Source organism: Stegodyphus dumicola, chromosome 3 (assembly GCF_044657685.1).
Source record: "Stegodyphus dumicola isolate Sdum_Otavi_A_Nest chromosome 3, ASM4465768v1".
NCBI classification, from domain to species: Eukaryota; Metazoa; Arthropoda; class Arachnida; order Araneae; family Eresidae; genus Stegodyphus; species Stegodyphus dumicola.
Genome location: NC_140770.1, coordinates 159923348 through 159936998, shown reverse-complemented (window position 1 = coordinate 159936998; position 13651 = coordinate 159923348). Strand labels below are relative to the sequence as shown.

The 13651-nt window shown below is 33.7% G+C and overlaps 1 protein-coding gene across 2 annotated transcripts in view; it reads right to left on the bottom strand.

Annotated features, from left to right (window-relative positions):
• The window catches only part of Grp170 (hypoxia up-regulated Grp170 co-chaperone protein), a 100768-nt gene that overhangs the window by 53136 nt on the left and 33981 nt on the right, over window positions 1-13651 (bottom strand). For both annotated transcript variants that reach the window (XM_035364251.2, XM_035364252.2), the window contains exons 7-9: window positions 8513-8641; window positions 7704-7875; window positions 128-314 (exon numbers count right to left, since the gene is read on the bottom strand). In XM_035364251.2, coding sequence (XP_035220142.1) covers window positions 128-314; window positions 7704-7875; window positions 8513-8641 — 488 coding nt within the window. The remainder of the gene's footprint in view (window positions 1-127; window positions 315-7703; window positions 7876-8512; window positions 8642-13651) is intronic.

Genomic DNA, 13651 nt, shown 5'->3' with positions numbered 1-13651 from the left:
TTCTAAGTTCATGTACATCCCTTAAAAGAACTGAATATCAAATTCAGTTTCCTGACAGTGAAATATACAAAAATGTTCATGAAAACTAGTAAAGATTTTTAGAGATAAATCTAAATAACAAATTTACCTGGGCTATATGTTCTGTATTGGCACTAAGAACCTTTTTTACCCTTCCAGCTTCTTTGAAAAGTTTTGCCATAGCTCTGCTATTTTCAAAAACATCTGAATCTGTTTTCTTGGCTTTATTAAAAGCTTTGGCAAAATGGTCCCTCAATCTGAGTTGCATTTCAAGTCCTCCAAGAGTGTGATCAAAACTGAAAATTGAGGACATGTTAGTCATGAAACTATATCTATTGTAACTTTAAAACAGTATATGATGGTTACTAATAAGGCATATAACCAATTAATACAATTTTTTATACTTCACATAATAACTTAATACTAATTCAGAAGTCAAACAACAAAAATCAGCGTTATATTTACAAAATTTTCACAGGACTAGTTTCGATGGTTTTACTGAACCACCATCTTCAGCTGCAAAACCGCAAATGAACCAGATAGGAAATAATGATTAGATAAGATAAGAAAGCCTGGACAAGAATAAGCAAGTGGCGCCATCTGTTGGTGAAACCAGAACTAAAACATAATTTCTTTAAAGGCCGAAAGCAAATTTGGATTGGAATTAGGATCGTTAACTAGAACAGAAAGATTTTTATGAATGTGAAATGCCTCTATAGAAAATCCAGTTCTCCAATGGATGATGTTTCATCTGCCTTCGGCCTTTAAAGAAATTATGTTTTAGTTCTGGTTTCACCAACAGATGGCGCCACTTGCTTATTCTCGTCCAGGCTTTCTTATCTTATCTAATCATTATTTCCTATCTGGTTCATTTGCGGTTTTGCAGCTGAAGATGGTGGTTCGGTAAAACCATCGAAACTAGTCCTGTGAAAATTTTGTAAATATAACGCTGATTTTTGTTGTTTGACTTCTGAATTAGTATTTATTCGGCATGTTATTGTGTCTTAACTTTAATACTGTTGCATGCATGCAGGTTAGTAATAGACTGAATGCACATAGGACCAATGATGCACTCGCTCTCGTGCAAAATTTGCATCATTTCAAACCATGCCTGGAGATTTTGGATGGACTCATTAGCTCCATCCAATGTTGTATCATTACTTCTGCTACTGTGATAGCCTCTTGATCAGGAATAGGATATGCTTCAGGCCACTTGAAGTCATCAATGACGATTATATATCTGTTGCCATCCAGAAGTTCAAAGTAGAGGTCCCAGGATGTCAAATGTAATATGACCAAAAGGCATTCCTACATTGCACAATTGCAGCTTCCCTTGGCTATGCTTCTTCAGTCCTTTCTGATCTGCCCTAACATAGCCCGATTGGCACCCCTTTTGCACATCAGAATTTACATTACTCTAGTAGAAGGCCTCTTGAATTCCATGCAAAGTCTTTAGTATTCCAAAGTTGCCTCCTACAGGGCTGCTATATAATTCTTTATGGACATCCAGGATTTTGAAAGTATCAGCTGCCACTGGAATGCCTTTCCATCATTTATTTCGAACTTACAAGACAGCATTTCAAATATGGAGCGAGTCCCAGAGCCCAATATTGCTTTGTTGTAGGACTATAGATCGAAATGTCTTGCCAGGTAGGTTTCCTTTCCAAGACTCCATTAATTCAATTATGGGTTTAATACTACAGTCTTCCAATTGGTCTTTTTTGACTTGATCATTCCATGTGTCTCGGTCAAAGATGTTGGATTAATAACTTGACATATGAGCAGACTAAGCAGCTCATATTTTGCTTTGAACTTGAAACAATACTGGCAACTTTCTGGGCAGGATCTTCTACACAGGGTGCTGATGTTTCCATGTGATGACCAATTCTGATGATGGATAGTTATGTCATATTTCTGGAGTCTCTGTATCCATCTGGTTACAGAGACTCTAGAAGTATGACATAACATCATCGGAATTGACCTTCGAGATTCTTGAAATTTAATAACTAGGTCAATAATGCATGATCTGTACACAGCAGGAATTTTCTGCCATGGAGATAATGATGAAAATGTTCTACGGCTTTAACTATTGTGAGCAACTCTTTCCTGATGACACAGCAATTCCTCTCGATCGCTGGTTTAGACATACACTTGCTTCAGTATGCTACAACACATTCTTGACAATTTATTTTGTGGCATAAAACAGCACCAACACCCTCACTGCTCACATCCACATAAAAAATAAATGGTTCAATGAGATGAGAACACATTAGGATTGTCGCATATGTTAAAGCTTCTTTCAGTTTGTTAAACACATCCTCAGTCTTCTGTATTACAAAATTTTCTACTTGCTGTCTGTCAGCTTATGAAGAGGTCTTGCGATGACAGAAAAGATCCTTCACAAATTTCCTATAGTAGGTGCAAAGCCTTAGTAAACTTCTCGGCTGATGGACATTTTCGGGGCGACTCCAGCCTTTAATTGTTAACACTATTCCTGGATCTGAACATACACCTTCAGCTGAGATGACATGTCCAAGGTAAGTAACTTCCTGTCTGATAGTTTACAATTGGCAGGACATAACTTTAGAGTGGCTTCTTTCAGTTTCTGAAGCACCTTTATAAGGTTTTCTAAATGCTCTTCAAAAGTTTTCCCAACGATGATGATGTCATCCAGGTACATCATGTAGACTTCATAGGAAAAACTTCTCAACATGGTCTCCATGAGGCATTTGAATGTTACCAGCACATTACATAATTCAAATGGCAACACCTTGAACTGTCCAGTCCAGTAGATAGAGCTGTCTTTTCTTGGTCATCAGGATGTATATCTGCTAATATCCACTCTTTAAATCAAGCATTAAAATCCACTTCCTTCCAGAAAAAGCACCCACAATATCATCAATTCTAGAAAGGGTAGTTGTATTTCTTCATAACCTCAACCAATAATAGTGAATGCAAAATATAGTTGAACCATTTTTTTTTTTCTGGCCAGTATGATGGGAGAGGCCCCAGGATTTGCTGAAGGCTTCGATAACATAATTTTCTTGCATATCCTTCAGAAGTTTTCCTACCTCTTCCTGTTTAGTAACTAGCAGATACCCTGGATGTTGCTTGATTGGTGGATGATCCCCTATACCAATTCTATGTTGTGTAAAACTGGTTTGACCTACATCTGAAGATGACCAGGATTTTGAAATTCTTGAATGAAGCCACTCCTCTTCATTGCTTAGTTGTGTATTCTGCAACAATTTCGATGTATTTTCTCTGAAGATACAGAATTCTGGAGGGTAACTGTTTCATGTAATGCAGGTCACTGGAGAGTACATGCTGCAACTAATTTGCCTTTAATAGTGATTTTTGCTTTATTGCTCATGTTGGCAACTCTCACTGGGATAACGGTCCTTAATAAGTCGATTAGTGCCGAGGCTACTAGCATTCCTCCTGGGGTGCTATAGTTCTTGGGATACTTCATTACACTAAACTGAAAACTTCTATTTTCAGCTACAGATCCAGGAAGTAAACATTTTGTTCTTGCTTATACTGTGGTATTGTCCTGAGCTATGATTTGTGGACAGCTTTCCCTCCTCCACCATTAATTGTAAATAGGATTCTGTCCTCAGAGGCAGAATGCACTTCATTATTTAACGTATAAGGTAAAATTGTATTTCCGTAGAACATCTAGTCTGAGTATGCAAGGGTTGATAATATTTGCTACATCTGATGTGTAATGTTAGACGGCACTTCCAAACATGATTAATTTTTCTATTGATGCCGATTTTATTCCTGGACACACTCTAGAAGGTAATGTATGGCAGCATCTAGTTGAATTTACTTTTCAATTGTTGAGCAAATTTCTTTTTGGATGATGGTAGCATTGGCTCCTGTATTGATGGTCATACCGCAAGGAACTCCACTGATATATCCCACGATGAAGATTCCATTACTGCCGCCACTCATCGTAGAAATCTGAAGCACTTTAAAACGGAGCTTTTCATTATCTGGCAACCACCACTCTGTGAAATGGACACTAATTTGCTTCTTGCATGCTTGCTGGGGAGCGGTCTTAGCTTCCATGCCCTGAGGTGTTGTTCTGCAGTTCCTTCTTAGGTGGCCTACAGCACTGCAGTTCCAGCATTTAAGGGTTGGTTTCTTGTCACTCCTGTTCTGTATCAAGGCACTTGTCTGTTAAATTGTCTAGACAAACAGTCAGTTGATCCACTGGCTCTTAGACTTGAGCAGTTCTGATTGGGTGTTTACTGGGGTTATTGAGTGCTTACTGGGATATGTATGAGTTGCTTTTAAGGATGTCTCAAATTTCATGACATACTAGAACATTTTTTAAATCCTTGACACCCACTATTTTTACAGGGCTTTCTGTATCTCAGGATTCTGTATGCCATAGAAGAAGTATTGCAGGGACAGAATTTTCCTTATTTCTGATGGACAGTCAGAAAAAGTGAGGTGAGACAGCCTTTCAAGATCCGTGGTGAGCTCCAGGAGTGTTTTAATGGGCTTCTGTTGCCAAGAGTTTAACTGAAGCTTGCTATAATCTTTCATACACTTCTCCCCAAAAAGCTGGACAGAGTTTGAAGGATATACACTGCATTTGCTCTCACAGAACTGGAGAGATGACAAGCTTTAACTTGAGAATCCCATCCATTCACATCCGCCACTATAGAAAATTGTGTCTTATGAACTCGCCATGAGGTCTTACCATCATATGTGGATAGCTTCAAAGAGGGACTAGAAGGCACGTTTAAAAATTTTAAACCATCAGGATTGTTTCCTGCTGTTGCAATGCATTTCTTTAAGGTGTCAACTTCTTTGCTGATGGCAGCAGAAACCTTGTCCTCAATTTTTTGTTCAATTTGTCCTTAAAATGCAGAAACTCTTTCTTCAATTTGTTGTTCTGTTCAGCTAAGTTTTGCAATGATAGCTGTGAATTTGAAGGTTTCTGATATAGCAAACAAAAGGTGAAATTTTCTAATTAATGAAGTGCATGGCAAAATGAAGATAATATAACAGAAATTTTCCACTGTGATGACAATACTGCAATAATCAATCAATCAATGGATGGTGAAATCTCTAGTACAGTCAAAAGTCATTAATTCGGACACCCATAATCCGGAATGATCTATAATTCGGACCTCAAAGCTAAAAACTTTCTGCACATGCGCCGCGTTGACACATGCGCATAGGCATTAACGCGTGCGCGTAAGACCTTTTAGCATTGCGCATATGCATGTGCACAAGCGCAGAATACGTTTTCGCGTGCACATTTTATGTATAATGGACGGAAATAATTTAAAATTATCTAATTATCTATTTCAGTTAATGTTGATGATTGCGTTGTTCCTTAATCTTTGAATTGGATCCGGCTTATTATTTTTTGCAGACTGTAAGAGCAATTTTATAAAAGTAAACTTGAACTTTCGATTATGTCAAATAGAATTTCCGATATATATTTACTAATATGTAAAGGATCTACAAAGCGAAAGTATGTTTCGAAGTCCATTAAACAAAAAGTGGAATTGCTGCAAAAAATGGATAAAGGCATGAAGAATGTGAGAGAGAGGTTAGTGAAAACGAAAAAATTTCGATTGACAAGTTAGTCAGTTTTCTCGGCACAACAATTAATGGGACTTGAACAGCGGAACTTTGTAACTGAACAAGAAATTGTGTCTGTTTATAGAATTAAAAGAGAAAGTATTATCACATAAAACGAAGAACGAAGCAACTTAAAACAACTTACATTGAAAGAAATGTTTAATAAAGTAAACAAATAAATATTAAGCTTTTTTTTTTTTTTTTTTTTTGTAAATTTTGATACCCTTTAGATTATAATTGTTCTTTATTTCATAAATTAAGGTTTCATATTTTTAATTTTAGAATTTCTGCTTGCCATCTTACGAGATTTAAACTGATGATCGATAATCCGGAATCGCCGAAGTCCCGACGAGTCCGGATTAACGACTTTTGACTGTACAATTCTAAATCCAAAAAATATCACTACTTATAGTGAAAAAAGTAACAGAGAGACTGTTGAGAATGAAAAAATTTTGATTGACAATTTAAAAAGAAATCTTGACATGACAGTTACAATGTACCTTTATTAACTGAACAGGAAATTATATCTGTCTATAGCATTAAACAGAAAGTATTATCACAAAAAAGCAACTTAACACAACTGGCACATAAAGAAATGTTTAATAGAGAAAATAAATAAATATGAGAATTTTTTGTAAATTCCGATTTATTTATGGTCATCAGTTTACCTTCATTACTCCATAAACAACAATTTACATTTCCAATTTTATAATTCCTACATGTCATCTTAATATTTAAATTGATGCTCTAATATCCAGAAAAACTCCAAATCTGAAATCGCTTAAGTCCCAAACAGTCCAGATCTCAGACTTGCACTGCATATCTTTTAAGCAAAATTCTCAATCATTACAATAATTGGTAATTTCTGATTATTCGCACCACATTTTCGACATTTCGTAGAATTATCATGTTTCTGGCATCTATGCAAACATATATACGACAATAGCCAGCCAACATTATGTGCATATCACACATGGATTTACATACGTTACATTTAGGTGCCATTTGACTGAATGGTATACATCAGCTATAAAAGTGCAAACATCAATTACATAGATCTTTGTTTTTTTGTCGTAAAATTTCTTATAAAATGCAAAATATTCTAGATAAACAGATCAGCATCTATGAGCCATCATGAAAATAAAATTTTTTTTACCGGTTCAAAAATCTGTCCGCGATTTTTTGGGAAGAGCAAGGCAGATAATCAGAAAGTAACCAGTAACTTTTATTATTAACAGAGAAAAAGAAAAAAAATAATGTGATAAAAGTTAAGGTGCTTTTTTGTTATAGCAGCCCCCAACCATGTTTTGTGAGTTTAGATTTGCACCAGAATCTCAGCTATAATTTCACCAAGCCCATGAAATGCAAATGCAAAAATAAACAATACAATATATAATGATAATAATACTCCCATGTCATTTCCTAAGAATATTTTTAAGAATCCTTTATTCTTATCCTTATAATTATTACCACATGCAGTTGTTCCAGTCAACTGCAGGAATTTCGCACATATTCAGCAGTTTATACCATTTCACGGACGCCAACACTTGTGCCAAGAATACATAAATATAATAGCAGTGACGAATGGTATTCTGGAACCACTGAACCAATTTCCATCACAGAGGCCCTTCTTCATTTTGAAATTTTTTATATTGCACCTCCAAATGGTTTCATCATGAACATAAAGTTTCATGTAGTGGCCATTTTCGCGTACTTGTTTTTTTAGGTAAAAGACCTCTTTCTTAAAAAAAATTATATGGCATTTACCTCATTACTTGGACTGTTAATGTTATATTTACGAAAAAGCAATGAATATATTTTTAAATAAACAATGTGAATTAGAAAATATCAAAAAGGAATAACTATATTATTAATGTATAACTCTGTAATAATGTATTGTTTCAGAGAAGGCTACATCATTTGCATAATAAAATATTTTTATCAGCAAAAGCCATGTCTAAATAAAGTCCTGGATTAATTATAGCTAAGATAACTGTAACAAAAGGAAAAAATGTCCATGAATTTGTTTACTATATTAATATTGCTACATATTACTATGTACAGGAAAAATTTCTTACCCAACACCTTTAACTGTTAACTGTGGACTAATCTCTCCTGTTTCTTTAGATTTCATAAGCTGATATGTTACTACACTGGCAACTGTACTACCAGCACCCATATCATAAAACAAAATGTTCGTTGGAGTTTCATTGAAATCACGTCTTCTGAAAACACCATAATTTAAGGCAACTGAAAGAAAATGTTTATTTCTTACTATACATAAAAAAATTCCAAAAAACTAAATAAAACACTAAAAATATAATAGATAACACAAATATATTTAACTCAAAAATAAGAGAATACCTATAAATAATCATAATATAAATCAATTTAAAAACTAAAAAGAATCAAAAGTATTTTACAAACACTAAAAGTTACGTTAGATATAACAAATTACCAAGCTAGTCAAGTTTCACCAAAAATTTATTTCTACCAATAGCCAAAGCTCAAATGACTTGCATAATTCAAAATCTATTTACAAATGATTTCTTTTATTTTTGCCTGTTTTTGTTTGAATGTGGCAATCAGCTCAAAGATATTCTGCATGAAAAAGGCTGGCGTACTTGCAGAAACTGCTGAATTAATTAAAGTAGTGAATTTTTTAGTTCAGTTAAAAAATACTAAAAATATAGTGCATTTTTGTCAAAATATTCATTTGCCAGATACATAAAAATTGCTGATAAATTTTCCAAGTTCTCCATGAACTGAAATTTTATTTCTTTACAGTAAAAATTATTATTGCCACTCACAGACTTGGTACTCAGTTTAAAACTAATTTTAAGTACTCTATAGAATTTTTATTAACAAATTCAAAATGTTTGCTTACCAGCAGTATTACTATTGATCAACTGAAGCACATTTAAACCAGATAATCTGGCAGCTTGCAACATGGCTCTGCGTTCTGCTTGATTAAAAAAAGGTGGAACAGTAATGACAACATCTTTAATTGGCTGACCTGAAATAAAAATTTTAATATAATAAAAATGACTTGACAATTACACTTAAAATTTTAATCCAGTCATTAGGATTCTACTTCAGGTGAATAACATGACACCAGAATATTAAAATATTTCATTACAAATTTACATAACTTTTACATTTGTTTTATGAAATGTGTACAACATATATTGTAACATTAAATATTAAAAAATATAATTAAATTTTCATGCAAAAAAGCATGATGCTTAAGTTCGAACAAAAGAAACGCATAAATCCTCTGTTGCCCACCACTGCAAGGCAGGAAAATCCCATTTTCCATCAGCCAAAATTATTCAAAAAACACCTTGCATCCCATTAGTGAATTAGATTTTCTATAGGTTGTAGAGACATTAGGTAATTTTTGGAAGCAGAAGAGATGAAAAATTAGCAACGCCTTCGCCGGGAATCAAACCACAGACCTCCGAAATACCGGCTCAGTGTGCCGATCACTACACGACAAAGGCATGCTAGGAAGGTTGGAGAAATACCTTTTATACTCCTCCTTTTAAGGAACCCAATTGCCAAATCCTGGGTGTGGGGAGTCATCATCCACAACCCATTTAGTTCGGGTGCCACTGTAGAGACATTAGGTAAATTGGAAAAGCCGGAGAGATGAAAAATTGGCAACGCCTTCATCGGGAACAGAACCACAGACCTCTGAAAAACCGGCTCAATGTGCTGACTACTACACCACGAAGGCACTCTAGGAAGGCGGGAGAAATACCTTACAATGTGTTTGTCAGCTAAATAGTAATAGAAGAATATCTAAACATAATGCTTATTTAATATACTCTTTAAAAATTTAAGAAATCTGAAAGAAAGCACGAAAAGCAATTTTTCTTTTCTGCGATTTTAATTTATTCTAAAAAATCAAGGCAATAAGGAAATTTCATATGTATAACACAAAAAACAAACATTAAAGCAGCCATTCTTAATCTTTTTTAATAGTCAGTACCCACTTGAATCTGAAAATAAGCTCTCACACCCTCTTAAAAAATGTGTGTATATTTTTATTTAAGAAAAAAACACTGGTTTCATAAACATGTCGTCTTCATTTACAATACATATTACTATATAACATAAATAGCAATATTTAAATTTTGATGGCTAGGTTGTTGTTGCTTATTCATAATAATTTTCCTAAAACTGTTTTTAACATGGGGTACGTGCATCCCTGGGGGTGAGAGAGCATTTCCAGTGATGCGAGAGAATTTTCAAAAATTTTAAAAATAAAAATACAAATGAGACGATCTTGCATGTTACAAACAGCACCAATTACAATGTACACAAAACCAACCTGTGGCAGTGGTGATAAGCAGTGATGTCATACCATGGATGTTTCATGGCAGAATTCTCATGCATGGGACATGAGGGTGGAGGCTAACTCCATTTATTCTAACCTCCTTGCTCAGCACATCATGCTTTTCATCAGTCGTCAGTACATGCATTTAATGTCACATTGTCATGTGCAGTTCAGAAACTAGTTGAGATGCACTTGGATGCCTTGAATAAGAATGTAAAAGAGGTTCGTAACAATATATACTTTAATTAATGTTGTGTAGCATTTATTTAAATTAAATAAATTTACACATTGATAAAAATTTATATCAATGTATTATATTAAATTATAGTAACCTTCGTTAAGTCAAAAAAGCATCAGTGGAAAAATGATTATGCCGCTTATGGATTCATTTGCACAACAGGAAAAAAATTTTTACACAACTACCACCATGTATTGTATGTTGCATAATATTTTCCAACTTCAGGCTTAAACCCTCAAAGTTGTTAGAACATTTCTATAATCAAAATAGTGGTAAATCTGCAGGATACAGTCTCAACATCTTGAAATCTAAGAAAGCACGATTTGATGCCAGCAGTGCTATTACAAAATTTAATGTTGCAGCAATCGAAAAGCCTTTGCTAAAAGCTTCTTATCAAGTAGTACATCTGTGTGCTAAGGAGAAAAAAGAGCTATGTGTGCTTGAAATTGTAAGGATGTTGTTCTGTTCTGAAGCACAAAAGAAAATTCAACAAATTCCACTAAGGAATGATGTAATTCCATCATGCATTGAAGATCGCAGTGCTGATATTTTACTATGAATAGCAGAAGATATTAAAGCCAGCCCTTTAACCCATTAGCCGCTGGTGTTGCGTTGACGCAACGGTCAAAATAAATGGGTATATAAATATAACTACTTAAGATATTTTATATCAGCAGATGATTTTGAGTAGGGAATATTATGAAGATTATTTCTGTAAAAAAATATTTGCCTTCAACAATCGTTTTGTTTATAATAATTAATCTCATACTTTAAGAAAAATTTAAGCAAAATTTTTGACCGCATATTTTTGCTGAAAATATTTAACGAAAGAATCGCCGTCTTTATGAGTGATCTATTTTTAGTTAAGATCACCGTTTATCAGAACATTACATCAGTCACATGTTTATATTTTTGTTGGGAAGAAAGGGAAAACAAGTGTTGCACTGACGGAACATCAGCAGGAAACGGGTAGTCAATCTCCTTTTCCACTCATTTCTTTTAATGTTCTGGTTCGTGTTCAGGTTATTTAAAAGTGCCCAGAATGAGGTATCTTACATTAGAAGAAGTCCTTCAAAGATTTTTTGATGAAGAAACAAATGATGATAATGTTAATAATGACCAGAATGAAACTGATATTGTTATTATTCCCCCAGAAATTGCAGAAGCTAGTGACAAAGAAGAAAGGGATGGCAATATTTCAAATAATGATAATGATATTTTACCAAATGATACTGCTGCGGAAGTTGAAATTCACATAAGAAGTAAGTTTCAGACTTCTAAAAGCAGTTATAGTCATACTAAAAAGTTTAAAAAGCAGAAGACTGAAATCTTGAAGTGGATAAAAAAGGAACTGTTAGTTATGTCTCAGGAAGAACATGAAGAAAGAGATAGAAGAGAAATTATAAAAGACAAAATACAAGGTAAAACTAGTGAGCAGATTTTCGATTTTCTTTTTAGTTTAGACATTTACTCTCTTCTCGTTGAACAGACAAATATATAAGTTCAGCAAAAAAAAAAAAATGCCCAGAATTTATTGCATCTGAAGTCTACATGAGAAGATTTATTGGAATATTATTGCTTACAGGATATCATTCTTTACCTCAAGAAAAAATGTATTGGTCTTTTGATAAGGACATTCTGTTCCTGTTGTACGAAAATCAATAGCACATTTGCAGTACAGGAATATGAAGCAGAATTTGCATTTGACAACAGTCAAATTGACAATTGTAAAGTCCGTTGATAACAAAAGACTTTGTTGTAAAGAGTATCATAGCCAGACTGTTAACAGATGCAAAGTCAGTAATGTAGCTTTACATCATGATTGCAATCGAGCTTTTCATGCTTGAATCTTTCATTTGAAATATTCTGTATTTGTAAAAGAAATACAATGTATATTTTAGTATTAAATTAATTACAAGTGAAGTGATTTGTAGATTTATAAAACGTTATACAGCTAAAACGTAATCCTGCCCTCCACTCAAAAGAAACATCACACGAATACAATCCTACTCAGTAAACATCTGTAGTCTTATTCTGCTGACGTTGCGCGAACGCAACACTCGCTTTTTTCACAAGTAAGAGCATTTTTTTTATTTTCAATGTAAATTTATGTTATAAATGCTTAATTTAATATTTGTTATTATTTTCATGAGAAAAGAAACATTCCTTGTAGTTTTGGCGGTTAACGGATTAAATTAAGCATCCAACTGGATGAGTCAACTGATGTTGATAATTGCAGTCAGTTATTAGTATTTTCGTAATGCTGTATTAAGTATTTCGTGATATTAGGTGGTGGCAAATAGTAAAAATGTCAGTGATGCTGCTTTTGACAGTGTGATAAGCCTCTATTTACACCACAGCTGTTTTAAGTCTAGTTTTTCAAATTCCATTCCCATATATGCATTAGCTTGTATTTTGATAAGATCTTTTAAAAAAATCATTGTCATCCAATGAATTTGGACCAAACAAAAATGGATTGAGTATCCATCTATAAATTTTGCTAATATTTCCAATGGAAAATTATCCTTCAAATGATTCACTCAATTGCTGGAGGAGTATTATAATTTTTAGTATAGTTTTTTTTTTTTTTTTTTTTTTTTTTTTTTTCCCCAAAATGACTGAATCCAGCAAAGGAAAGCTTAAATTCCCATGTTCAACTCAAAATCCCCAAATTTTTAACTTTCAATAAATGAAACTAATTTTTCACTGGCTGATGTCATGTTCTTGCCAAATCCTTGCCATTGAAGTGCTTATTTCATTCATATGGTTAAATATATATCTGCTAGTTAGGCTATCTGAAGCAATGCATCTCTTTTTCCAAAAGCTTCCACTAATTCACTATTTTGGCTAATAAGAAACTAATACTTTCGCATAATTCAGAAACCTGGTCAGCATGTGATCCTTCCAAAGCCACTATTTTTCTGTATGATGATGAAGCACAGTATAAACAGCACCAATTTCTTTGCACAAAGCACGAAAAATAGGATGATCAAGTGCTCGTCCTCAGATGTACTTTAACTACATTCACTGCTGTCGTTAGATATTTTTTCAAATTTTCTGACAAAATTTTCGATGCAAGTGCACGATGATGCAACATACAATGCATCACTGTAACTTTAGGTATTTTTTCTCTTCATATATGAAATATATCCACAATTTTTAACCAACATTGTGAGGGCACTATAAGTGCAAATTGAGCCTATAATACTCATGGGTATTTGGTGTTTAAAAAAAAAAATTCAATGTGATTAAAAACACATTTTTTCTTTGAATCAAGCAGTTTAAAAAATAGAAAATCTTCTAGTATTTTTTTTAATGTACCGTAAAAATACTAATAACTGATTGCAATTACCAACATCAGTTAACTTGCCTATTTGGATGCTTATTTTTAGAGGGCTGACTTTGATATCTTCTACTATTTGTAGTAAAGTATCAGGTTTTAACAA